Here is a 25,330-nt window from a genome sequence, read left to right as displayed (position 1 = left end):
CGTTAATTCTAAGCATATCAGTGGCCTTGCAAGGAATTATATTACAGATGACATTGTGTCTTCTTGAAAAAAAAAGACAGATTGCTCTACTGAATAAACATGTAATTAATAAAATTTACAGCTGGCTAGAAAGACATCTATTTTTATATCTAATGTGGATTTAGGCAGAAAAAAGTACATTCAAACTGCTTAAAAGTGGAAAAGAGCTATTTTTCATTCTAAGTCTTTTCGGTCTCATTTAAAGATATCCCCCAACACCTTCCATAAATTTCGAAACACTAACATTTTTCATTGTGATTTCAGTAGTATTTCACATAATTATAAGGTTATTCTCACTTACATTGTGCTGTTACTTTGAGGAGACATTAATTTCACATGCATCGGACAACACAGAGACTTAAGGCAAGAAGTATTGTTCCTTTTCTTTTGTCTAAGGCTTTGTAAACGACTTCCTCTCAGTGGCATAGCATTACACTTCCATTGGTGTCCTTTGTCTATATTTATGAATGATTTAGTCTCCACTTGAAATTAAACAGAATATGAGGAAGGTCAAATTTTTAACTGTCCTAAATCTATGCAGGTCCCTTTGCTTCAGGATGTGTTGATCTCTTTATGTTAACTGACTGGAAAAATCTCTAACCTGTACCAAGATAAATAAAGTTAGCTGTGTTTGTCTTAGTAAGATGTAGAGGGAAAAAACAAAAGGACGGTATCTTAAGTGTGCACAGTACGCAAAGCAAGTGCTAGAATTACTTTCCCCCAAATTCTCTTTATATATTTACCACTTAATGCCAGCACCATTTTCATTCTCTGCACCCATGTGACAGGTAACCTCCCATCTACCGTAAACAGAGTTAACGACATTCTGGGGGATTTGGCAATTTATGTGAAACTATGTCATATTTGTTTCAGATGTTGTCCTCCTGAGCCCACCAGTCTTCCTACAGAAAATAGAATAGCTTCACTCAGTGTGCAATTCCTCTCATTTTGTTTGATCAATGATGTTTACTTGTGTCCTGTAGATAGTGAATTAAAAACCAAACCAAAACAACTTAGTATACCATTCAGGTGGCCATACCTCCTACCTATGTTGTAAACTTTTTTTTTACAGACCTATGTAGCTCAACAAATCTTGTCAGAAGATCAAGACCATTGCCTTCCTGCAGTAACAGCAAATTTATTTAAACATGTCATTTCCTAGATGAGAAATGTAAAGGGCATTGATGGTCTCTTTATCTCAGGAGAACAACAACCAAAGAAATAAGGTATCATCTTTCTCTCCTCTGATGACGTATGGGAAATCCAGGAGAGAGGTGCAGTAGTAAAAAGGACCCTTAAACGGGAAGGCAAAATCCCAGGGTACCTCACCTTATTCCTAATCAGATTAAGTTTGAGTGAAGATGAAGAATGTACAGAACTGCAGTCCTTGAGCATTCCCATGCTGCTTTGCCCCTCGCTTCATTCCCACTCAGAGGAAAGAGAATGACAGTCACACAAAGCCACAGGAATGATTCAAGAACACGCTTCAGTTTAGGCATAACATTGGTTTTGGAGAGCCCTACTTAGCAATGGCTCTTACTTAAGTACATTGCAAAATCAGGTCAATAGCATGGAGAGGATGAAATCCTTCTTGAGATTAATCCCAACAAGACAGCACTTCTTCCATCGGGATATCCAAACAAGTTCCTAGAACTGAGAGTTCAACAGCATACTTCATAGAGACTATTAAACACTCTAATGCGTAAAGTATAAAAATGCATGAAATGACAATGCATGAAATCATTCCCAAATTAAAGAACCACCTGTTTATTCTGAATGATCTTCAATGAATTGCATACATTTTTTCTCAAATATGTCCACATGCAAAAATAAGAGTAGGGAAATGTTGTTTTAAGTTATCAAGGCAGGAATACAAAGTATTTCAAACATTCAAGCTAGTCAACTTGGCTGCTTTTTTTTTTGTTGTTGTTCTAGAGAACTTCTGAGTAACTGTTCCTTCATCCTAGTTTGAACTGGTATGAATACTCGTTCGCTCTGATACACCCTGGATGTGTTTACACCTCAATTAGCCACGCTGCACTAGAAATGTAACAACTAACTTAAACTAGATGTCCAAAATCTAGATAGCTAAAATTGGATGAATTATTTAAGTGTATGCCCAGTAAGACCTATATAATTCCTTGTCTCCTACCAAAGATGCTGAAATGCTGCCCCGTGCATCCAGAACTGCACATTTTGCACATGTAGCAGAGATACAAGGTGATGCAGAATGCTGTGACCAGCAGCCAGATCACTTTCCTAAAATACAGTATCTTGGGGATCCCTCTGCTACTTCCTCTTGCATTTGGGTGGGGTTTTTTTTCTTTTCATTTTCATTACTGCAAAATGCATAAGCAGTGAACAGGAGCAGACTAATCCCTTTTCAATTACTACCCCATAGTGCCAAAGTAGAAAGGAGAAGCAAGACCTACACACCTAAGCACCCATTTTCACAGAGATGTGTAGCTACAGCAGTGACATAGAATTATAGAATCATAGAATGGTTCGGGTTGGAAGCGATATTAAAGATCATCGAGTTCCAACCCCCCTGCCCTGGGCAGGGACACCTCCCACCAGACCAGGTTGCCCAAAGCCCCATCCAGCCTGGCCTTGACCACTTTCAGGGACGGGGCATCCACAGCTTCTCTGGGCAACCTGTTCCAGTGCCTCCCACAAAAGAGAGAGACAGTTTCACATGTTGGTTTTTTTCATGTTCCTATGGGCTGACTTCAGTGTCACAGTGCTCACTGTGGTAACTGTTCTGAATTATAATTTTAAAGGCTAATTCTCCTGCATTAGGAATAGGCACCCTTGGGTGATCTATGTCACTGTCAAAGCCAGGTGAATTATTCTTTCATGGTTTTGGACATCACAGTTCCTCAGAACCATTTGTTGAATGCTTGCTTCAGGGAGTCAACACAGGTTGATATAATTTTGTACAAATGTATATCTATTTATGTATAGATTGACTTCTAAGCAGTAAGTACATTTGTAAAACATGTTGTTTTTTTCACAAATTACCAAAACCCTAAATGTGCATCATATAAATTATTCCTAAATCAGCTTTTATGAATTATAGAATATAGGCAGAAGTACTTACTGGTTTGAAGGTAAGAATGTTATTGAGCTCAACACTGTACAATGCATTCTGATAAGGCTTCTTTAAGTTAATAAAAGCAGCCTGTTCTCTTCAATTGTTTTCCTTGATAATCCTCAGTAACTGTGTATAACCTGCATCACTGAGAATATTTTACATGACTATATATAGCATTTTTAGGAAGCCGTGAAATTTTGTTTACCCTAAAATAAATTTGACAGGTAGACAAGGTGGTAATTCCTTTTAAAGCACAAATTACAATAAAATTCAGAAAGATTGTGTGGGAGATCAGCTACTCATGAGGATCCTGAAACACTTCTCAAGCTGAGGCACACAACTTTATCATGCTTTGATAGGAGACCAAGTTGGGAACTCAGTGTGCACTACTTATTGCCTTTAAAAGGGAACTGTCAATCCATGAGTAGAGGCAGAACTTATGAATAACAGCAATATAGAAACTGGGAACCAGTTAATATCATAGATTGAAAATACTCCCAACTTCACAATTTGCATACATCCTGTGTGGTCATGGAAAATCTGACATACTTAATCCATGTTTTGAGAAATGCACTATAAGAAGACAATCTCGTTGTACAAATTCTGTACGTATCATGCATACCATTGAAAACAACTAATAAGATATAAATCCTTTTCCCAATTATTACTTATAGATCACTTAGGCTGCTTTTTACATTTTATACCATTTAATAAAATTGACTTCAAAGAATACCAGAATGCAATGCAAACAAATAAACTGTGTCGACAATCTGACAAATTAAATTTAAGACTTCTCTTGAGATGCTATTAAATTATTGTAATAAGAAATCATCAAAAAGCGAAATCCTGTCTTCACTGAAATTAATAGGATTTTTTTTTTCCTTTGACGTATCTGGGACCAAGATTCTCCACCAATAGTTCTTAATGAGAAATATTTTATTTATAAGTAATCATCTAGGACTCATTTGTTCTACTCTTTGTAACCAAATTACTGCCTGTTATCTTCTGCTAGTGTTATTTTGCTATAATTACCCAAGGATGCTCTCTGCCTGCATAATTTTATTTTATAGATGGGACATAAATGCAATACATAAATGGCACATGAAAGAAAAGCTATTGACTTCAGTACCTGTAGTACTTTGCTGATGTTCCCCACAGCAACACAAATGAAGAAAATTATTTTGCTTCTACTCTTAGCACTAATGCTAAATCTAGAGCACATATTCTGCAAGGGACCTTAGAAAATATTTTCACATTCATATCATATGTCACTTTGCTACTCATACCCATAATTTCAGAATCCTGGAGTAAACTACATGCAATTTTGATGAGATGTCATTAAACAAAATTACCAAAAAAACACAGAATAGGTGTGTCTGTATTTTTACTTAACCATACTCTAAGGAATATGCATAGAAACCTGAGCGCCTGCCTGCTCCATGGTTCTGTGATAGCTATATGGTCTAGCAAGGATATAGAGGGCATTTTGCATTGGCACTAGGAAAGAAAAGCTATATTTCATCAACATAAGAGTATCCAACCAGAACAGAATTAATGCGTCCTATAGCCTCAGTGATGAACTACCTTCAATTTATTATTAAACAGTCTTGCCTCTTCTATATTGGATTGTGCACTGTGGACCAATTCTGTTCTTGCAAAAAGACCTTTTACACTTAATGAACTTGTGAAATAGCGTTAGAACCACATACAGCAATGGGAACATTTCACCTGCCAGTGTGCATCTCCAGGTACAGGTTTCCTCTATACTTTCCATTGACATGGATCATACAGTTTTTATTAAGTAATAGCAAAACAAGTTACATCTTCAGTAGGATGCTTGGAAAAAAAAGTCTGTCAGTGTTTTATAATTATTAGACAGCTACATCTCAGACCATCTCTAAATGGTGGAGTAAATAAAGAAACCATCTTTATTAAGGAGAAGATGTCAGAGGTGTCAGAGGTCACTTTTCAAATATTTCAGTAAATCCCTTTGTTGTCTTTTTCATTGCATCTTCAAAAAGCCGTATCTGTACTTTTTCAACATTGCCTCCCTTTTTCTTGATACTCAGACTGATTAAATCATTCTTCTGTTTAGATTAAGTCAAATTTTTGATTATAGATTATATATACATGTATTATAGAATTATGCTAAATTTCAATGGACACCTTTCAAGCTAATGTTGTTTGTCATCTGACTAAAATAAGTGATACTCCTACAAGTCAAACTAAATCAAGAGCAGATGCCTTGTAGGTCCTTATTTTCAAGACTAAAAGTAATTGGGTCTTCAGGCACCTGGGATACACCTTAATTTGGCTCTTTGTCTCATACCTAATTGAGAAAGATTGCATTCTTGCCAAGTGACACTTTGTCCATACTGATAGCAGCAGTAGGGAACTCAGTAGGATTAAGATCTTGTTCATGCTCAATTCTACTGTGTTACTGATCTCTGGAGAGTGTCTTACTACAAAAGAATTATGGTCCAAGGCAATTTCCTTTGTCAACTGCTGTGGCTTTATAACTGTAAAGGGAAAGACAGGGGAGTACACAGAGGATAAAGAACAAAAAATGAGACAAAGGAAACAAGCAAGAAAGTCAGCCCTAATAAAATAACTGTTCTTATCCATTACTGAAGTTACATTGAATGTTATAAGACTACAGTATATTTGCTTAGTACTGATGGATGACCTACCAACATTTGGTTTTTTTCAAGCCACAATATATAAGACTGTACTAACCATGCTTGGCGGCTTATATTAAAGTTATAGTAGCTATTTGTTCAACACTTCAGTTTCTAAGCATGGAATAAATATTTGTTCACAAGAATTAAATTATTAAATCTCCACCTTGAAGTGAGCCTGGCTTCCTTCTGCTTTCTCAATTACTGAACTTGGGATACCAAGGGTTTTTTTACGTTCTGTTTTATTTCAATATGCTGTATGTGTATTAGCTGCATGAAGAGACAGACCTTAAGCTATGTATCCCTAGAAAACATGGAGTTCTTTCCTAAAGAAATTAAGAGAAATTCTGTTCTATATTATTTAGTAGCCTTTTGGTATGAAAAAGAAATTAAAGATATTTGTAATGCTATTTACTGTTTACAGTCTATACTCTTTTTTGATGAAGTGTGCAAGGTGTCTGCAAGAGAACAGATGACAGGCACATTGAACTTTGTTGATATGCACCTCGTGGGCCATTATGGAGCCTTTTCTACTTCTTTCTAGCATCAGCATATAATTCAGCAGCACTTTAATTTACTTTCAGTCCTTTAAGGGATGGCTGTTTTTTTTTCTCTTCTGACAAATATATATTTTTGGCGGCTGCTTTAATAAGCAGTAAATGTGATGGAGTACAGACATAGCACTTTGCACAGGTAGGTATATTGCAATGTGCACTCATACAATCATGTACATATATTATTTGTACAAGCTATGATGCAAATATGGCCTTTATAGAAAACAATTTTAATGAATATGTCAGTATAAGCAGAAACATATACCATTCGTATGTCTATGTATATACACCCATACTCTTGAAAAGTAGACCATTTTTTTGTTAGAAGCATTTTAAAAACAAGTTATTGAATGCCACATGAGTACGTAGCTTTATACATTCGATCACTTTCACAATAGTAGTTAGATGAACTTCTGCACATATCTTGTTATGCTTTTTAATCTATCAGTCTTCATCCTTAATTCTTAAGGTGGCAACACTGGCTGCAAAACCTTATTTATAAATGCTTATCAAAATATCTGTGTATTTCCATACTTGTGCACAGCAGAGCTACATTTGCTCATTAAAACACGAATGTCTATATTCTAGCTAATGTTAGACAAATGCAGGACCAGAATTAATGTGCTTTAATTGTGCTGGACTTGGGAAAAACATGTTCCCCAGTAGACATTGATATATAATACTGCAAAATGACCTAGGGTAAAATCTGGTTTATGACTTTCAACATCTGCAACAGAACTTTGTGCATCTTTATAATTTTCTGATCATTATCTGATCACTGCACAGCAAAATGATCAGAGGGATGGAACACCTCTCCTGTGAAGAAAAGTTGAGAGTTGAGGTTCTTCAGGCTGGAGAAGAGATGGCTCTGGGGAGAAGCTATTGCAGCCTTTCAATACGTAAAGAGGGCTTATAAAATAGACAGAGAAAATTTTTACCAAGGCCTATGGTAACAGGACAAGGAGCAATGTTTTTAAACCTAAAGAACATAGGTTTAAATTGGAAGAATTTTTTTATGATGAAGGTGCTGAGACACTGGAACAGATTGCTCTGAGAGTTTGTGGGTGTCCCATCACTGGAAGTGGAAAGATAATAGTTTGTACTGATTTTTCAAATACTCAATTGTAAAAATTCATATAATTTATAAATAATTAGATGTAAATATTTTTTCATGAACATTATGACATTTTGTTTTGCCTTTAATATTGAGTTTGTTAATTCATGTGACAGTTGCTAGGTCTTTTGCACAGTCTTAATGAAGAAGTTTATATGTAAATATTAATAAGATATAGATAATTTAAATTTTATTCATGTTTTCTTTGTCCTGGAATCTATTTTCCATTTTTCGTTGTTCTCTCAGATCTTTCTTGGATAAGAGATTTTTAACTCCTGCTTCATATGAGCTCCTACTTTAGGTAGAGAAATGATACTTTTAGCTTATATGAGTAAACACTTCTAGTTTATGTTTTTAAGTTTATGTTACTAAGGACAGGCTGGGAGACCTGGAGTTGTTCCGCCTGGAGAAGAGAAGGCTCCGGCGTGACTTTATTGTGACCTTTCAGTACTTAAAGGGGGCCTACAGGAAAGTTGGGGACAAACCTTTTAGCATATTTTTTGTCCTGTTGCAATAGGACAAGCGGTAATGGCTTTACACTAAAAGAGGAAAGATTTCGACTACATACATGGAAGAATTTTTTTACAATGAGACTGGTGTAGTACAGGAACGGGTTGTTCAGAGAGGTGGTAGATGCCCCATCCCTGAACACATTCAAGGTCAGGTTGGACAGGGCTCTGAGGAATCTGATATAGTCCAACTGCTCATTACAGGGGGGTTGGACTAGACCACTTTTAAAGGTCCCTTACAATCCAAACTTTTCTATGATTTCTATGAATCACCTCCCCTGACCTGCTGGCCACAATTCTCTTGATGCAGCCCAGGATGCAGTTGGATTTCTGGGCTGCCAGTGCACATTGCCGGCTCATATTGAGCTTCTAATCCACAAGCGCTCCCAAGTCCTTCTCCTCAGGGCTGCTTTCTATCCGTTCTCCACCCAATTTGTATTTGTGCCTGGTATTGCCATGTCCCAGGTGCAGGACCCTGCACTTGGCTTGGTTAAACTTCATGTGATTTGCATGAGCCCACCTCTCAAACCTGTCCAGGATGCTCTGGATGGCATCCCACATGCGTGGGGTCTTGATGTTTTTACTGAGATTTGGGCTTGCATTAATATAATCTGGAAATTGATTTCATATTAGTCACCTGATACAGCAAAATATTTCATCAGTTGCTCTGAACTTTTGTAAGGCTGACAGGAAAAGCTTGAGACATACAGACTATGGCTAATTTAGCTTTTTACAGGCATCTGAACAAAAATATCTAAAACACAAACTGAGAATTGCTGTAACAACACACACTCCCACTCATGAAACAGAAGAAAAGAAAGGCAAGTTCTTTTCAAAGCTCACAGATCAGCTTGAAACCGAGATTATTTCCTATCAAAACCAAGGATGCACCAGTGAAAGAAACATCAAACTGAATCAGTCTGGGCTTTCATGTGAAATGAAAGAATGAAGACCTGATGCTTGTTTCAGATTGATGTGTGTATTGACTTTTCAACAATAAGCACATAGCAGAATACAAATTTTCACATAATTTAGAAATCACACCCAAGTTTAAACTAAAGCAAGAGATTTGACAAGAAATGATCTGCTGTGATAAAAACAAGAAATATATTTTAAGGATGCATTACTTACCCCAAAATAAAAGAAAGAATGAGTAATAATAACAACAATAATAATGTGGTGGAAACAAGTCTTAGATCTTTACCTTTGTGGCAGCATCAAAACAGACAAAGCCCATGCTAAAGTCGATGGTAAGTCCCATAAGATGACTCTCCAAAACACAGGCATACGTCTTGCACTGTAAAAAAAAATATCAGAGAAGGCAGTTACTACAGAACACATTTCTTAAATTTCTTTCTAGGACCAGCATTTATGTGTCTTTATTCTAGTATTTACATATCTCAAACTTATTATCAGAAATAAGTCATTTGTGTAGAAATAGGTCAATTTATTACCAGTGTATTTCAAATCAAAGGATTTATATCAGTAGCGAAGTTTTCTAAATATTGGAAAAAGAGGCTTTGCTTGCCTTAGGGAAAAAATAAATCAGAATCAGAATTGCTTCAGTGGTTCACCAATGACAACTACTAAAAGGGAAGTTTTAATTATTTGCGACCCTACCTGGAGTGCTGCGTCCAGCAATGGGGGACTCAACATAAGAACGACATGGACCTGTTGGAATGAGTCCAGCAGCTGGCCACAAAGATGATCAGAGGGCTGGAGCACCTCTCCTATGAAGACAGGCTGAGAGAGATGGGGTTGTTCAGCCTGGAGAAGAAAAGGCTCTGGGGAGACTCTATAGCAGTCACTCAATACTTAAAGGGGGCCTACAGAAAAGGTGGGGAGGAATTTTTTATCAGGGAGTGGAGAGATAGGTCGAGGGGCAACAGTTTTAAACTGAAAAAGGGAAGATTTAGATTAGATACTAGGAAGAAAATCTTTCCTGTGAGGGTGGTGAGGCACTAGAAGAGGTTGCCCAGGGAAGTCGTGGATGACCCATCCCTAGAAGTGTTCAAGGCCAGGCTGGATGGGACTTTGAGCAACCTGGTCTGGTGGGACAGTGTCCCTGCCCATGGCAAGGGGCTTGGAACTCAATGATCTTTAAGGTTCCTCCCAACTCTAACCATTCTATGATACTATGATTCTATGATTTATTTTGGTACTCAGTAACGTCCTCTAACATTAATATATCTCTTTTAGCTTTTTAAGAAAAAAAAAAATGCGTTTGTAAAATATCTCCTTGTATCTGTTCATTGTTTATTTTGGTGTTGTCCTAAATCTCAGTGAAAAAGTTAATTTTTCATACCATGTAGCAATTGACATAAGTATATGAAAAACATTTTTACTTCAGCTGGAGGAGCAATATTTCTAAAAGGTTTCTATGAGAAAACTCAAGGTCCTGAAAGCCTTTTGCATTCTATGATTTTTAAATCTATGCCTCTATTTATTTCCATAACATCGTACTTATATTCATGCTGTGAGACATCTTTTAGTGTCATTTTCAGAGCAAAACTATTTCTATGCATGAAGGCTAACTAACTTCAGGTACAAAATAACAAATTTGTACTTCTCTTTACAAAATATGTAAAAAAATTAAAACACTTAAGAATCTGATGTAAGTTCTTTAAAGAAGCCATTCTTATTTTATAGAAATTTTAACCTCCAGATTAAATGAAATATATTATTCAAATATTACTGTACCCACTAAATGTACTCAATGAGATCAAAGACCCATGATGTATAATGTGTCAAAGAACCAAAATATAAATTGTAAACATGGGGACAATGTAATTTACTAAATTATCAGTTACAAAATCATGTATTATTATTTTTGGCATTTTTATTATTAAGGATAAATCACACATGTTTACTTATATATTCTTTGGATGGGTTGCTTGGATTCTAAATGGTCATCCCCAGAACACAAGAAACTGAAAGACCATTAACATCTTGTAAGAGTTGGAATAAACATTGTAATGAAGGAAAAGGAAAATTTCATAGCTATATACATTATTTGGTTATATTAAATTTGACTTTTTTACACTTCAATATAGATTTCTTTTCTGAAACTCAAATATTTGAGTGAATTGCTTTCATTGATCAAATCAGGTCTCAAATGCGTACAGTTGTTGGTTAATCTTTCTGCACACACTTTGGAGCTCTAGAGTCTAAGTTTCAAACACAGTGATACTCATCACTGAAGCTGAAGTTAGATAACTAACTTTGTTAGTTATCAGTGGGGCACAAGTGTAGCATTTAAGCTAGTCTATAGAAAAGGATGGCCCTCTGGAAGTAAAAAATCCATGACGTGTCTCACAAGCTGATGTTGCGTTATTGCTGAGTAACAGTAAATTGTATGCTAATGTGTGATCCACCAAAGGTGTTCAAAAGCTGTAACTGTGTATCAGTAAATGAAAGGTTTCCTACAGCTGCCATTGAGGTGGAAAGCAGTGACTGGTCTTTTCCTGTAGCTCCCAACACTGAAAGAACTTCATGTACTTCACTGCATGTGTAAAATCTGAATTCATATCATACAGAGGTGCACTTGATCATTATAACTATTAACACATAAATCCCCAAAATTTTTAATTATGAAATCAATGATTCAGCTCTGTGGTGTTGCAGTCATATGGCATTTGTGTTTATATTAGGAAATAAAAATGTCCTTTTTGGAGCAGCTACACCATAAAATTGCTGTGAACATGTAAACTTTGACTGTAAATCAGTGTTGTTAGAAAAGGAGAGGATACTGCCTTTGGCAACATCTCATTAGTAGAAGACAAGATTGCAAAATAATGTATTTCACAGTGACTTACTACTTAATGAATTCATATCTGCAAAAAAGTTCAGGTTTTGTATGCAAAGCAAAAAATGTACAGTTTTGTAGAATTATCTTGCTAACTTCCTACAAGATGCAAACTACATTTTTATCTGTAGACCTCCAAGATATCTAGAACAGAAATAGAGCCTTTACTGAGAATTAAAATTTGGCAAGGACATAGTATTTCAGATTTAAAATATGCATGGCCATCTAACTCATCTGACCTGCCACCTCAACACCAGAGGTCAACCTACAATGCGCATTGCAGCAGCACGCTGAGCCGGCACAGCTACCTCTGCTTAAGCACAGCACTGTCCCTGGGCCAATTAGCCTCACTGAGAAGTTAAGATTTATGAGAAACAGGACACATCAGTCTTGGTTCAATGCTGCACTGAAAAAACAATTTCCCTATTTCCCAGACTGAAGGTTGTTTCTGCAAAAGGCAGTGCACAGTTTGTGGAGAAATATCTAGTTAGCTCAATGTGGTTATCAGTAGGAAGAAATTGCATTGTAAAGTGCAGCCAACCCGTAGCAGCTGATCCTTTACTTGTTCTTTAGTTATAAATAAGACCAGTCTTGGACCATGTATTCCATGATGTTCAAAACCATTCAGAGAAGCAAAAATGTGAGAAGAGTGAAAGGTTCTCTGGACAGCGAGATTTTTATTTCTTTGGGGAAGAACGTCCCTTGCTTTATGCATGTGTTTTATGCACTTCCACATGATTCTGGTGAACATGAACTTTCAGACACCTGTTGACTCTGTTAACATTGTACTCATCTTTATTTTCTTTAATTTATCTTTTAATTCAGACATCCAGAGTAAACAAAAAAGCAGAAATTCTTCCCAGGAGACTTGATAATTTAATATTTCTTATACTTTTAGCAAACACTTTAAGTCATTAAAAGTGCCTATTAATAATATATATTGTGGATGTTTGGCTTTGGTTGAGGATTTCTCACATAGAGCTCATGAAAACCTTATGAGAACTGAAGCATCCCCCTCCCAAAAGAAGCAGAAGATATTTCAGCACTCGTTTCTTGTTCTCTCACAGAATACAGAATCTGAAATAGAGTTGCTGAATAATTCAGTGGGTCAGGCAGGGGCCAAAGGAGACAGGCCAAAGTTGTTCCTTAGATTCTACTCCCTCAATACACAGAGTTTAAATTATGGAAACAATGATATATTGTAAACCTAGTCTAAACTATCTCTGAAGCTAAGGGAAACCATGCTATAAGTCCAAGATTTAATTCAGACTTTCTGACTCAGATTCAACTTCAGTGTAGACAAACATTAACGTACTGTTAACACAAAGCAGTTTACACCGTAATCCTTATATTAGGCAACAAACAACTGCAATACAAACAAGAAAGACAGCAAGAAAAAAATTAACACTGAAACGGTGAAAATTTTAGCATAAAGTAGCAGGAAGAGAAAGGGAACCTGACAATCAGATATAATTGCACACCATTTTTGCCTAATTTTTCTTTTAGATACACCTCTATCAGAAGCTACAAATTAGGCTTAAACAGAACTTGCTACATATTTATAGTGAAGAATTTTAAATATATATTATTTTCTGATATATTTTGTAGAATTAAATGAGAATAGGGCCCTGATTAACCTCTCGTGGAGGTTAATGCCAATTTATACTCATTGAGTAACTCCATTATTATGTTTATGATTATGGAATAGTACACAACCCATTTGAATAATTTTAAATGGCAGTTTTAAACTGCAGTTGTATTTTCAAATTATATGGTTTCACAGTAGGACAAATCTGCACACAGCTGGATTATCATTCACACGAAATATGAATATTCATATGAATGATTGCATAAACCACAATTTTTGTAAAAACATAATGTTGATACCTTGATTGTGAACCTGTCACCTTTGTTTCTCACAGAGCAATAAAAGAACTTGGGGGAGACGAGCTATACCATTACTTAGTCAAACTAGATTTTATCTGAATCTGCAAATTGGTGGATGAAAGCAATAATGGTTGGTGAAAGAAAAATGAGGAGGTGGAGACTAGTTATATTAAAAGTTAATTATTTTTTTTTTGCAAACTGGTATATAGAAAAATAGGCAAGAACATAAAGAAAAAAAAAAAACAAAAACAAAACCAGAAAGTGAAATCATAAGTGTGAGTTCCAAAATAATAGTGAGAAGCCTGTTTGTCCACCTTCAGAAATTTGCTATAATCCATCAGTCTTGGGAAATCATTACTTCAAGTTCATAATTCCTACTCTGAACATCAGTAGAGTGAAAAGAAAAGTGGAAAGATTAAGATTAACCTGAGGTTAAGATTATTAGGGAAATTCTTTTTTGGAAATGCAGGGGCAATTTTGAATAAATGTAGTTCTAAAACTCAAGAGAAAAACAAAGCAAAACAAAACAAAACCTAGAAATGCTACAGTACAAATCAGTATTAGAGAAGAACAAATATGAAGTGGCTTCTGGGCTAAAAGTTATTCAATAAAATTGCAATATATTCTTTTACTGATGGCACAGTAGTGCTTCTCCAAACAATGTTACAGTCAGTTATATGAGAAAGACAAAACATCTTACATATTTAGTGGCAGAGGATATATACTTTTTTATACAGAAAAGCTACACTCACATTTTTCAGCACAACAATAAGAGTTCAAAAGGTAAGAATAGCTCCTGCAAAACGTAACAGAGTGCACGAACTTAAAAATAAAAGCTGAACCTTCTTCAAATCCTCCTCCAACAAAGATAATATGCATAGTATGCATTACAACTGACAGCAGGGTAGTTTTTGCAAAATGCATCATTAGCGTATACTAATTCAGTCCATCTTCAGGTGTTGGTTTGTTTATAGGTCAGAAGAGGGCTAATACATAACTAACTAACAATTTGTCTAAATAAAAATCTGTCAGTGCTTGCATTCCAGGAGGACGCAGAAAATGAGTGCAGTGAAAGTGAGCATTAGCCAATACTTCCACAGGCTGATATGTTAATATGACTTTTGTAGGTATGGATATAACTTATGGCAATGGATATAACTTATGGCAACATCAACTAAAGCTGTTCCAACCATATGTACTTTTTTATGATTAGAACATCAACATAACAATGAGGATTGGGTGAATTATGATTGTGGTAGGTATTTTTTTTTCCTCCTATTTTACATCAAAAAAAAGATGACTTTTTGGTCATGTGAGAAAAACAGAGTTAGCTTTAAACACTATGACATGTAATTTTGCTATAGAATTCACTAGTAGTATGTACCCGAACGTCATCCATTTTTTCTCTGCCATCTGACAATTGAATGACACATGAAACAAGAAATGTGTGAAAAAAGAATAATAACTTCTGTACAATTTTGCTCTTGCTTGCATCCAGTAAGTACTCTCATTCAGTGTGCTCTCATTCCTGATTATTACAAGGAAAATTTAACTCCTGGAAGGTTCTGTTATGTTATGCAATAACAAATAAAGCAGCATGTAAGACAGTATGTAAGAATATCTAAACAGCTGGTTTTGTCCCTGATTTATAGATGGTTTTTCCTCTTCTGCCCATGAACTTTAGTTAACAAACATGTATCACCTAGCCATAATAACTCAAAGATTGTATTGGAGGTTCAGATTGCATTATGAACATTAGACTGCATGCTGTACTAACTAACACTAAAAGGGATTTCATGCAATTACATACATAAAACAATAATAATTTGAGTGTTGCAGGAGGTCAGCAAATTTGTTAAATTATGTCATTATTTCATATAGACCTAATTTTTTAATGTACCAAAAGGTAATCATCAAGGCAGTTTTTCTCACCTGTATCCGTTCAACTTCTAAAAAAGTTGCCGTTTGGAAGGCTTTTTCCCATAGCGTTAGGTCAGACTCTAGTTCCACAGAAAAGTAAAGATCTTCTCCAGATTCAGACTGGACACTGAAGCAATGTTTCCGCCGGTCCAGCAGATCACTGTCCTGATGAAAACCTGAAGTTATATAATCTGGCATACATCAATTAATATTTTTAATTGCAAACACCTATGCCTCAAACCTAGTGTTTTTAAAAGGCGTGTTTAATGATACTGTAGTAACTACTGAGAGCTGAGGAACTGAAATGAGGGGTTTGGTCCAAATCCTGAAATTTCAATTAACTTTAAACAGAGCACCTATGTTAAGAATGGTAGAGAACAACATAGCATATCTTTCATAACTTGCAATATTTTTAACAAATCCCTTCTCAGAAATGTTATCAGCTATGTGCTTTTAAATTAGGTAAATTCTATAAAAGATGTCAACTTTCCATTCACATGAGAGGAAGACAAGTATCAGCTTCTCTGCCCTATTTGATTTACCCACCCTTATTCTGGAAGGCTGGCCAAAGGAAGCAAGAAATTTATTTAAGCAGTATGAAAAGTCCATTTGTTCTATTTTCCCCATATAGTCAGACAAAACAAGTTCATATTTTTGGTGGCTTACAAAATCCAACATAAAATTTGTCTATAGCTGTATACTTTCAGTAGAGACCAGTGGCTGCCAGTGGTTAGGTTGCTGGCTTTGGACCTGGAGGAGGAAGTTACTTTTGCCTTTACTTTCAACACACCACCACACGATGGATATCGGGTTATAAATATATAATATTTAATGATTCCTAGCATTTTTAATTGGCACTAAATAAAAGAATAACCAAGCTAATCAGGAAATGCATGACTAAAACATTTTTCAATTATCTTTTTTTTAAATGTAGGATGCTTCAAGCTGAAATTCAGGCATGCAATTCATCCTTGTGAAAAATTCACTTGCAGAAAGAGTTTTAATTAATTTTGTCCCTACTACAGCAAAGCAGCTGTCACAAGACACAAGAACACCAGCTGTTCTTGCAAATACATGTGGAAATTTGGGTATATGTAGCTTGGGTGCAATTTCTAAAATGCTATCCCTTCGCAGAGTGCACAGTTGTGATCAGTAAAGGAGACTCACAGGACAGTATTGCCCTCTGGTTATACACAACTCGAATAGATCGAGGGGACCACAACCAAGTGATACAAGCTGGAAAAGCATTTTAAGTAGTTCAAGCCAGCATTCTGTGGGGCAGAGAACCAGGAACCTAAAGCTGACTGAGAATGGAAATATATAAAACAGGAATCTGTATGAAACTACTACGCTCAGGCAGGTTAATAGTAGAGTAAGCACTATTTTCCTCTTTCTTTTTTTTTCAGTAGACTTGTGACAGACCTGCTTGAGAAAGCCAGTACAGCATGCATCCATGAATGCTCTTGGTTCAAAACTGCTTTACAGTTTCCAGAAGAATCAGCTATGGAGGCAACATACCCTTTCTTTGCCAAGAGACATGACAAAAACAAATTTCTCAGATTTTAAAATGACCAGTCACTGTGGAACAATCTCCTTTCTTACTTCCATCAAATCCTAAGCTTAGTAGCTCAAAAGCATTAAGGTATGGATGGAAAAACCAGAATGAAAATAGGCTTTTAAATCTTAAAAACAGCGTTTCCAAAAAAAATATTAATATTCTCACAGATTCTTTTCCAAGTGTTTGGGGGGCTGTGTAGTTGAACTAGTTAGATGTAGCTAAATAATAGCCTGTGTCCTATGACAAATACTTTTGTCTCTATTTTTTTTATCATTTTTTCTTTCCTCTCAGGCCCATTTTCTAAAACTAAAATGTCAGTTCTGCTCACGGCATCTTTTGACCAGCATTCAAAACAGAGATCAGAGATGATAATGCCTAGGCTGTTGTTAATGACACCTACACTGTACTACATGCTCAGCCTCAAAGTTAACAGAGCAGCAGCACTGTGACAAATGTTTAATCTTGCAGATATGTGCCATCTAGCACCTGACAATATAAACCCCATTCATAGGAACTGGATGATAAAAGCACTGGACAACCCTCAACTCCTCCAGGGAAGTTGACATAGTACACACATTGTATCCATTAACAGAACAGAATACAGCAACGTAATTAAAAAAAAAAAAAAAAAAAAATCAACCCAAAATTTCTTCATACCAGCAAAACATTTTTAAAAAACCTAAAATATTTTTATAGGGATTTAAATTTTGTGAAGAAAGAAACCATCTTTTTGCCACATCAGACACAAAAGACAACAACCAAAAAAAAAAAAAAAAAAAAAAAATCAACCCAAAATTTCTTCATACCAGCAAAACATTTTTAAAAAACCTAAAATATTTTTATAGGGATTTAAATTTTGTGAAGTTCTTATTTGGAATGAAAACAAAATTCAACATTTCCACAGGAATAATAATTTTCCATAGAAAAATAAAATCTTTCTTTGACTAGTTCTGATTTGACCGTCTGTATGTACTTGTGATTTTGATATCCACGTCTATTGTTAAGTTCATATGAAAAGGTCAAGTCAAATACATTTAAATACTTTCCTTTAGTTTTAAAAGAATGGCTGACATACATATGAGGTATTCATTTCCTTCTTAATGGTGTTTCATTCTACTTGCAAAAATAATTTAGTGCAAGGCTCCCTTTAGTACTGCTTCTGCTCCTTTTAGCTGTGTTTTTCATTTATGGTCAGGCATCTAAAAAGTGAAACCTGTATTTAACCATGTTTCCATTTGTACAATGGATAACTGTAGGAAACAACACGTAGACAAATTTAAAGGACAGCTACCCAAATGTCCTTGTAAAGGTAGAAATTCAAAGCAAAATTTTCTCTTACAAATCCAACTGAGAATTGACCAAAGTCTCTGCAAATTTAAGATAAACTTGTCACAAGATTCAAAACCAGGTCTGGATTAAGCAGGAATCTTCATTAATTAACTTTTACCAAATGGTCATTTCAGCTAAAATATAAAATATCATTTTTACCCATTTAAGAATCTGCTATCACCCTGTATTTTTATAATCACTTACTAGTCTGTGGTGGACACAAGCCGTTTTCATGTTGATTTTTTAAGAATTCTTTCATACTATTAATGACAAGCTGTACCGTTTGCCCTTGATGTTCTCAATGTGAATTGATACAGATTCTCTGAAAAGGAACAGTCACAAAACTTGTAGCAATGTGCTAATTCCCTACTAGAAGGAAAGAAGTCCTGCTGAAGGATGGGCTGTGAGGCAAATCCTTGGCTTCCACCCAGCTTCAGGGTAATCCAGCATCTCTGCTGACAGGATGGTATGACTCCTGCTTGCCTAATTAATAATGATGTCCATGTTAACTGAGAGTAATAAATTTGTCTAAGAGAACCAATCATGGCTCATTAGGCAGGTCCTTTCAAATTAAGGCAGATTGCTTCTTTATCACTGAGTAGTGACATCGCCTTCTCTTCTGCAGAGGTGATCTCTTCTCTTTTGAAAGACTGCCCTCTCCAGAAGCAACACTGATCCTTTTCAATTACTTGTGTCTTTTCATTTTATGTATGATGAATGCATTAAATATTTTGGCCATTACTCATATCTTGGCCATTACTCAAATCCACTAAAATGCAAGAGACCCTCAACTTTAATTATAGTCAGTGAGAGTAGAGTTGTTATAATCTGCAAAGTTCTGTGCAATAGAAAACAAAGCTAAGTCTACCAATTTCGTGCTTATGACCTGATCTTTCCCAAGGAGGTGCTCAAGAACTGTCTGGAAGTCTGGTTTACCTGTAAAATTATATGTAATATACAGAGTAATTTGGCAATAGAGCTATAAACATTAGTGGCATTGGTGAGCAGTTTTTGACATGAACAACAATTTCCGAAAGATGCCCAAACCATCCTAATCAGAGATGTATAAGCAAACAGAAAAAATAGATGTTGAATTTGGAGATAATTTTATTTCAGCTGTTAAATGAGGTAAATATTCATGTTTGTGATATGATTTACAATAATTGTTAATAACACACAGATGAGAAAACAAACAAAGCCTGTTTTCTTTGTTAACTAGTTTAGACAGCCCTGCAAAAAGAAGTCTGTCTTAGTATAACCAAGATTCAAACCTAGCACCTCAATTCTCTGAAGATAAAAAGCATTCTCCCATCAATTCAAGAGTGCAATAACTCCAAGGCGACTGTAAAAACAAATCACATCATGCCTTTACACTTGCTGGCATCGGTACCCTGATTTTTTTACTGTTTCTCTCTCCTTTCACTTATCCACTCCATCTACATAAACATAAATCCTTCTTTCTAAGGGATTCTAATGATCCACTTCTTTATCTGAAACTTTGGGAACACTTTTCTTGAGCATCACCATTTGTTGCTATGGAGATGGTTCTAATAGCATGTACAGTCAGCAGGGAGCAGATTCACTCCAGAGTGAAAAAAATATACTGCTTCTCCAACATTTCCTCGTTAATCAAGTCATAAAGAAAAAACAACCATGCAGGCATGCATGTGTTTGTACACATCTCATCTTATTTGGCCCTTCCTAAATTTTAATTGTAAAAAATATAAGAAAAATGTTGACATTGCATGCATATATATATATATGTATATATATGCATTTATAGAAACACAGAGTGCCAGCTAAGCTAAAACTGGACAGAATATTTTTTAATGTCCAAATTTTATGAAAATATGTTTTCTCAAGGGGAAAAATAATTACAATTATAGGATAAATTTTAGTTTCAATTAAATTTCCATTAGAAGATCTGTCTGATTGCATAGGAGAAAAAGTTCATTCCCTGTAACCTAATAGGTACAGCAGTAAACTCAAATTACTTTCTTATTCTGCCTAAATAGGAAAATTAATTTCTTATTCTGCCTGATTAAAAGATGATGCAGTCTCAAAGACCCTCATTTGAATCAGAGCAAGAGTCTGTAAACAGGTTTCTCCTCAGGTAGTGCCTTTATTGTGTCTATTTCTTAATGACTTTCACTCAGAAATGTGTTTATTCTAATACCATACGAGGAAATTTTTAAAAATTTTTTGTAAAACAGACAAATCTTTTGGGGAAAAAATATTCTAATTCCTTCCAGAGAAGTACTGGTGGTTATTTTCTGTGAAAAAGAAAGCAGAGACTAATGTAATTATAAACAGAGATTAAAAAATGTGCTGCTACCTCTCTGAGGAGTTATTAAGGTTTTGTATCTCTCCAAACGTCGAGCCATTATTTGCTGGAAATTAAGTTTAAGAACAGATTCCAGAACAGTAAACATAATGATAATAGATAGCAAGGCTAAGGAGTGAGTCTATCTTTCCATTCTGACCCCTTGTTTACAGCTTTGTCAAATTGAAATACTTGTAGCTGGGGTTTTTTTTCCATATTAGTTGCCTGCCTGAGGATAGTTTTCATTTTCATGTTATAGTTAAAACAGCTAAATCAGTTCTGTGAAATAAATTAGGAGAAAAAATTAAATTGTTTTGTCCTTGCGAAAAACAAAGAGAGAAACAGACAGGCAGAACCACTCCCTGAAACTGCTTTTTGGGCTGCTGTGGGGCCTCTGTTCTTTGCAATGGCAACAAGTGCTTCAGGTACGGAAGGAAACTTTTGCTGCCTTGAAAAAAAATACTGAAAAATTAGATTTTCTGGGCAAAATTTGGCTGTTACCATTTTGAAGATTTTATTCTGAACATGCTCCATCCCCATTGTGTTTACGATGTGAAGAACCTTCTCTACTTTTCCTGGCTGTTACAGGCTGTTGTGCTACTAGCCATGGGAAATGAGAACAGGATACTCTATATCTCCTTCAAGTGGTTATATACCTCTTAAGAACAGAAAAAAATCACCTGACTCAAAAACAGAACTGGACTGAGAAATCATGTGGAAGAAAAGTCCTTGTAATTCTCACATAGTGAAATTTTTGTGGGGTTTGGTTTTTTTTCAGCTTGAGATGCATTTGTTTTAAAAGTAGGAAAAGGTCTTTTGAAAGTCTTCCTCAAGAAGGACATAAATATTGGAACGATATGAACTAAATCTGATTAAATACAAGGCTGGAAAATTACCCACCAAATTGATTATTCATTATAATAAAAGCATTACTTACAAGACCTCATACTTTTTTTTGCTCTTTTTTTTTTTACTTTTAAGACAGAATTCCTTACTTACCAAAATAGCTTATGAATATATTATGGTATGCTTAGAATACATTAGGGTAGCATAGTGAAAGCATATTTGTTGGATATCAGTATGTCAGCAGATTTATATCAGTAAACGTGAATGATATTTGACATGTACTTGCTAATACTGCTTTGAAAAAAATTCAAAAGTCCCTATGGAAAAGAAGATTCTATCATAAAATTACAAAATAAAAATTTGTTAGGAAATTAATATTTTGGTTTTAGTGTTGGCTCTGGCTCTTCAGAGTAATATATAGACCCCCCCCAGGAAGAGAATGCACCAACGGAAATTTGGAATAGTTATCACTGAGGGAAGAATGATTTATTTCCTATAATGAATGGGGCTACAGTACCGTCAGTGTTGCATGAAAGCCTATACTCCTAAATTCTTTATGCAATAAAACTCCAACATCTTATGCTAAATTTAATTATCGCAGTTGTCAGAAAGAAAGATAAGAACAAACTCAAACAGTTAAAGAATGTGATCAGAAAATAAGAGAAAATTGATAAACTAGAGAAAAATGCTACTCAAATCCAAATGTATTAAAATTGATGTATCAGAATATATTGGTGGATAACATACTGAAAGAATGCATCGCATCGGTCTCGAGAAATACCAGGCTAAGACAATGAGAGGAATCCTCAAACTTTAGATAAATCTTGAACATCTGGGATGTGAGACATATACTTGTCTTTCCAGAGAATCCTTTTTCATTACTTATGTTTCACACCTTATTTCTATTCTTTTCCATCATTTCTTTTGCTTTAAGTTAAAAGTTTAATTTGGCTTTGCCTTTCAAGGATATTGCAACAGGACTGTGGGTCTTGTAACTATACAGGCAGCAAAAAGCAGCTTTTTAGGAGAAGGTAAAGCTAATGACTTTAACCACCAGAGAGGTTGCAGGAGTCATTTAAACTTATATTTTCTGTATCTGTTATTCTTCTTTTCCTCAGTGTTTTTATCTTACTATTTCTTCTAGGAAGTAGGACCAGACTCTGAGATTGACAGCCCCAGCCCAACACAAATGACTTTTTTTTGTCCCCAAAAGGTGACAGTTTATACTACTCTAATATTGCATTAAAAATGTCAAAAAAGGGTTGTTTTTTTTTTCTTTTTCAGGAAAAGAGAAACTTCTTAATAACTTCATGTTTCAAATATGGTTGCTTCTACCTTTTCTGAATCAAATAAAAAGTTAACAAGCCTTTATACTGTGACAGTTGCCATGAATCTAGTAACTGCCTCTTTGCTTTCACATAAGGATCTCACACAGTACTGTACAGCTACAGGAACATTGATAACTTTGATACTCTGGGCCCATTAAATTTATCCAAATTAACACACTATGGATTAAGGATTGTATCACTATGTACATGTGGAAGAGAAATGAACTGACATCACATAGAGAATCACAGAAAACACGGATGATTGAGTCAGAGGTGTGGTCATCTAGTGCACAGCTCTATGCAAGGCAGGAGCAGATACACACCGGCTTATGTTTATACAGATTCAGTGATGAAAATTCAACGGCCTTGTCACAAGCTCTATTTGATTACTGAATGATACTAGTGCCTGAGAAGTTTATCGTATAGCTGAAGACAAGGTAATGATGATCTTAATGACAGTGGACATGGAGTTATTTCATTACTTTTACTATTTTCCTTAACCTATAAAACAACTGTAACTCTATTTAAAGTAAAAACAGATCCTCTTTTCTTTTGAAGCATTAAATAGTCTTAAATTTAGAACAGGAGGCAAGCCAAAGAATGAAAATTACTTCAAGTGTTTAGAAATGAAACACTCAACACTCTAGTACTTTTTCTGTGAACTAGCTTCTGGCTAAACCCTGGCTGAAAAATCTAATTTTCCCTAGACATAGTATTAACCTATTCATAGAAGGAATACATTACTTATGCCTCCTAAGCAGTTTTGAGTACGTGTGAAGTGCTTTAGTGGAATCACATCAGGATGCAAGTCTCAGCCATTGAGCAAATTATGTTTATGGTATAATTCAAAATAAGTTCCGTACATTTATATGTTTCTGTGTCTATTGGCATTAATTTTAAAATTTATCTGAATAAATAAACATTTTAGGTAGTTTCCTATGTTCTTTATATCATCTTTTTACCATACTTGACTCACTGAAAATGGAGAACAAAATTATAGGAAATTTAAGTGGAAAAATTAACATAACTGCATGTGAAGGTTTTACACACACACTAATAACTAAATATGGAAGGAAACACAAGTCTTCTGAGACATCAAGTTGGTCCTGATTAATATAGTAAGAAAATTATAGCTGCACTGATGTGAATGATACCAGCTATAAACATCAATGATTCACCACCCTGACATATTGCCTGCACAGACTGCCATTCACAATTATCCTCACATTTCATTTCAGAGCTGATCTGACACCTGAATATGTTTCTTGGTTTATGCTGAATTAAGTGTGCTTTTTATTGTAAATCTCCAAATATTTTTGCATGACACATTGAAGATAGAAGGTGGGTGACAACCATGGAAAGTATTTTCTCACAGTAAAAGGAGATGCTTGGATGAAGCTGAAGAACATTAGTAACTCAAGGAAACAAGGCAAACTTGCTTGCAGGGAAGTGCAATATTTTATATTATTCTTCATAATTTACCTGAAGAATTTAGCAAATTTTTTTCTACCCACATATGCAAAAATTGCTTATTTATTTGCTAATTTATCAGAAACTTAAATGGTGTTAAAATATACACACTTACACATGCATGCACACGCACACACACTCAAAACACATTAAATTTGCATCTCAAACATATAAGAGGTACCAAAAAGACAAAATAGTTCAACCAGCTTTGAAGTACTGAACAAAACATCTGCCCATTTCGGAAGCTAGTGATATAACTATCTGCTTTTCTGGAGTATTGAAGATTTGACCAATCCTAACATTGGAATTAGTTGCCTTATAATGGGGCTTTACTCTTCAAAATAGTGAAGGGTGAAACAAGCTTCTTCCAGAATAAATTAGAAATATTTATTCATGGTAAATTCTACTATCAGTTCTGTTGAAAATGACTCATAGGTACATTTAAATGTCAGAAGTGGTAGCATTAGATTATCTTGCCTGACAATTAGCTTAACATGGATCACAGATTTTCATCCACATACTAGTGCCACTGTCCCACTAGCATCAATTAGAATAAAACTGGTGGTTTTAAACCACTAAAAAAGTGGTTTAAAAGCTACCAGCTTCTCTTACCAGTACCTGCCACTGATTGACCATCAAACTTTTACAGTTTCTAACTTCTTCCCAACTTGAAATTGCCTGACTTTGATTTCTACTCACTCTTTTTACCTATTTCTTTTTAGGGTTAAAAAACTCTTCAATGCCTCATATTTTCTCTCTTTTAAGGTACTTTCACCACATGATGAACACACCTATTAAATTTTTTAAAAATTACTTTGTATGCTTACAAGTTTATGTATTTACCCCTCAGGTCTTATTTGCATCTCCATTAATGTT

At 35.2% G+C, this 25,330-nt stretch overlaps 1 protein-coding gene across 4 annotated transcripts in view; it reads right to left on the bottom strand.

Moving 5' to 3' along the window:
- SNTG1 (syntrophin, gamma 1) overlaps positions 1–25,330 on the bottom strand; it is a 228,932-nt gene that overhangs the window by 16,593 nt on the left and 187,009 nt on the right. For all 4 annotated transcript variants that reach the window (XM_014937004.1, XM_014937005.1, XM_014937006.1 and 1 more), the window contains 2 exons: positions 15,613–15,765; positions 9,193–9,285 (listed from right to left, as the gene is read on the bottom strand). In XM_014937004.1, coding sequence (XP_014792490.1) covers positions 9,193–9,285; positions 15,613–15,765 — 246 coding nt within the window. The remainder of the gene's footprint in view (positions 1–9,192; positions 9,286–15,612; positions 15,766–25,330) is intronic.

This window comes from Calidris pugnax, unplaced genomic scaffold (genome assembly GCF_001431845.1).
Source record: "Calidris pugnax isolate Ruff unplaced genomic scaffold, ASM143184v1 scaffold51, whole genome shotgun sequence".
NCBI lineage: Eukaryota > Metazoa > Chordata > Aves > Charadriiformes > Scolopacidae > Calidris > Calidris pugnax.
This window is presented reverse-complemented; position numbering and strand designations above follow the sequence as displayed.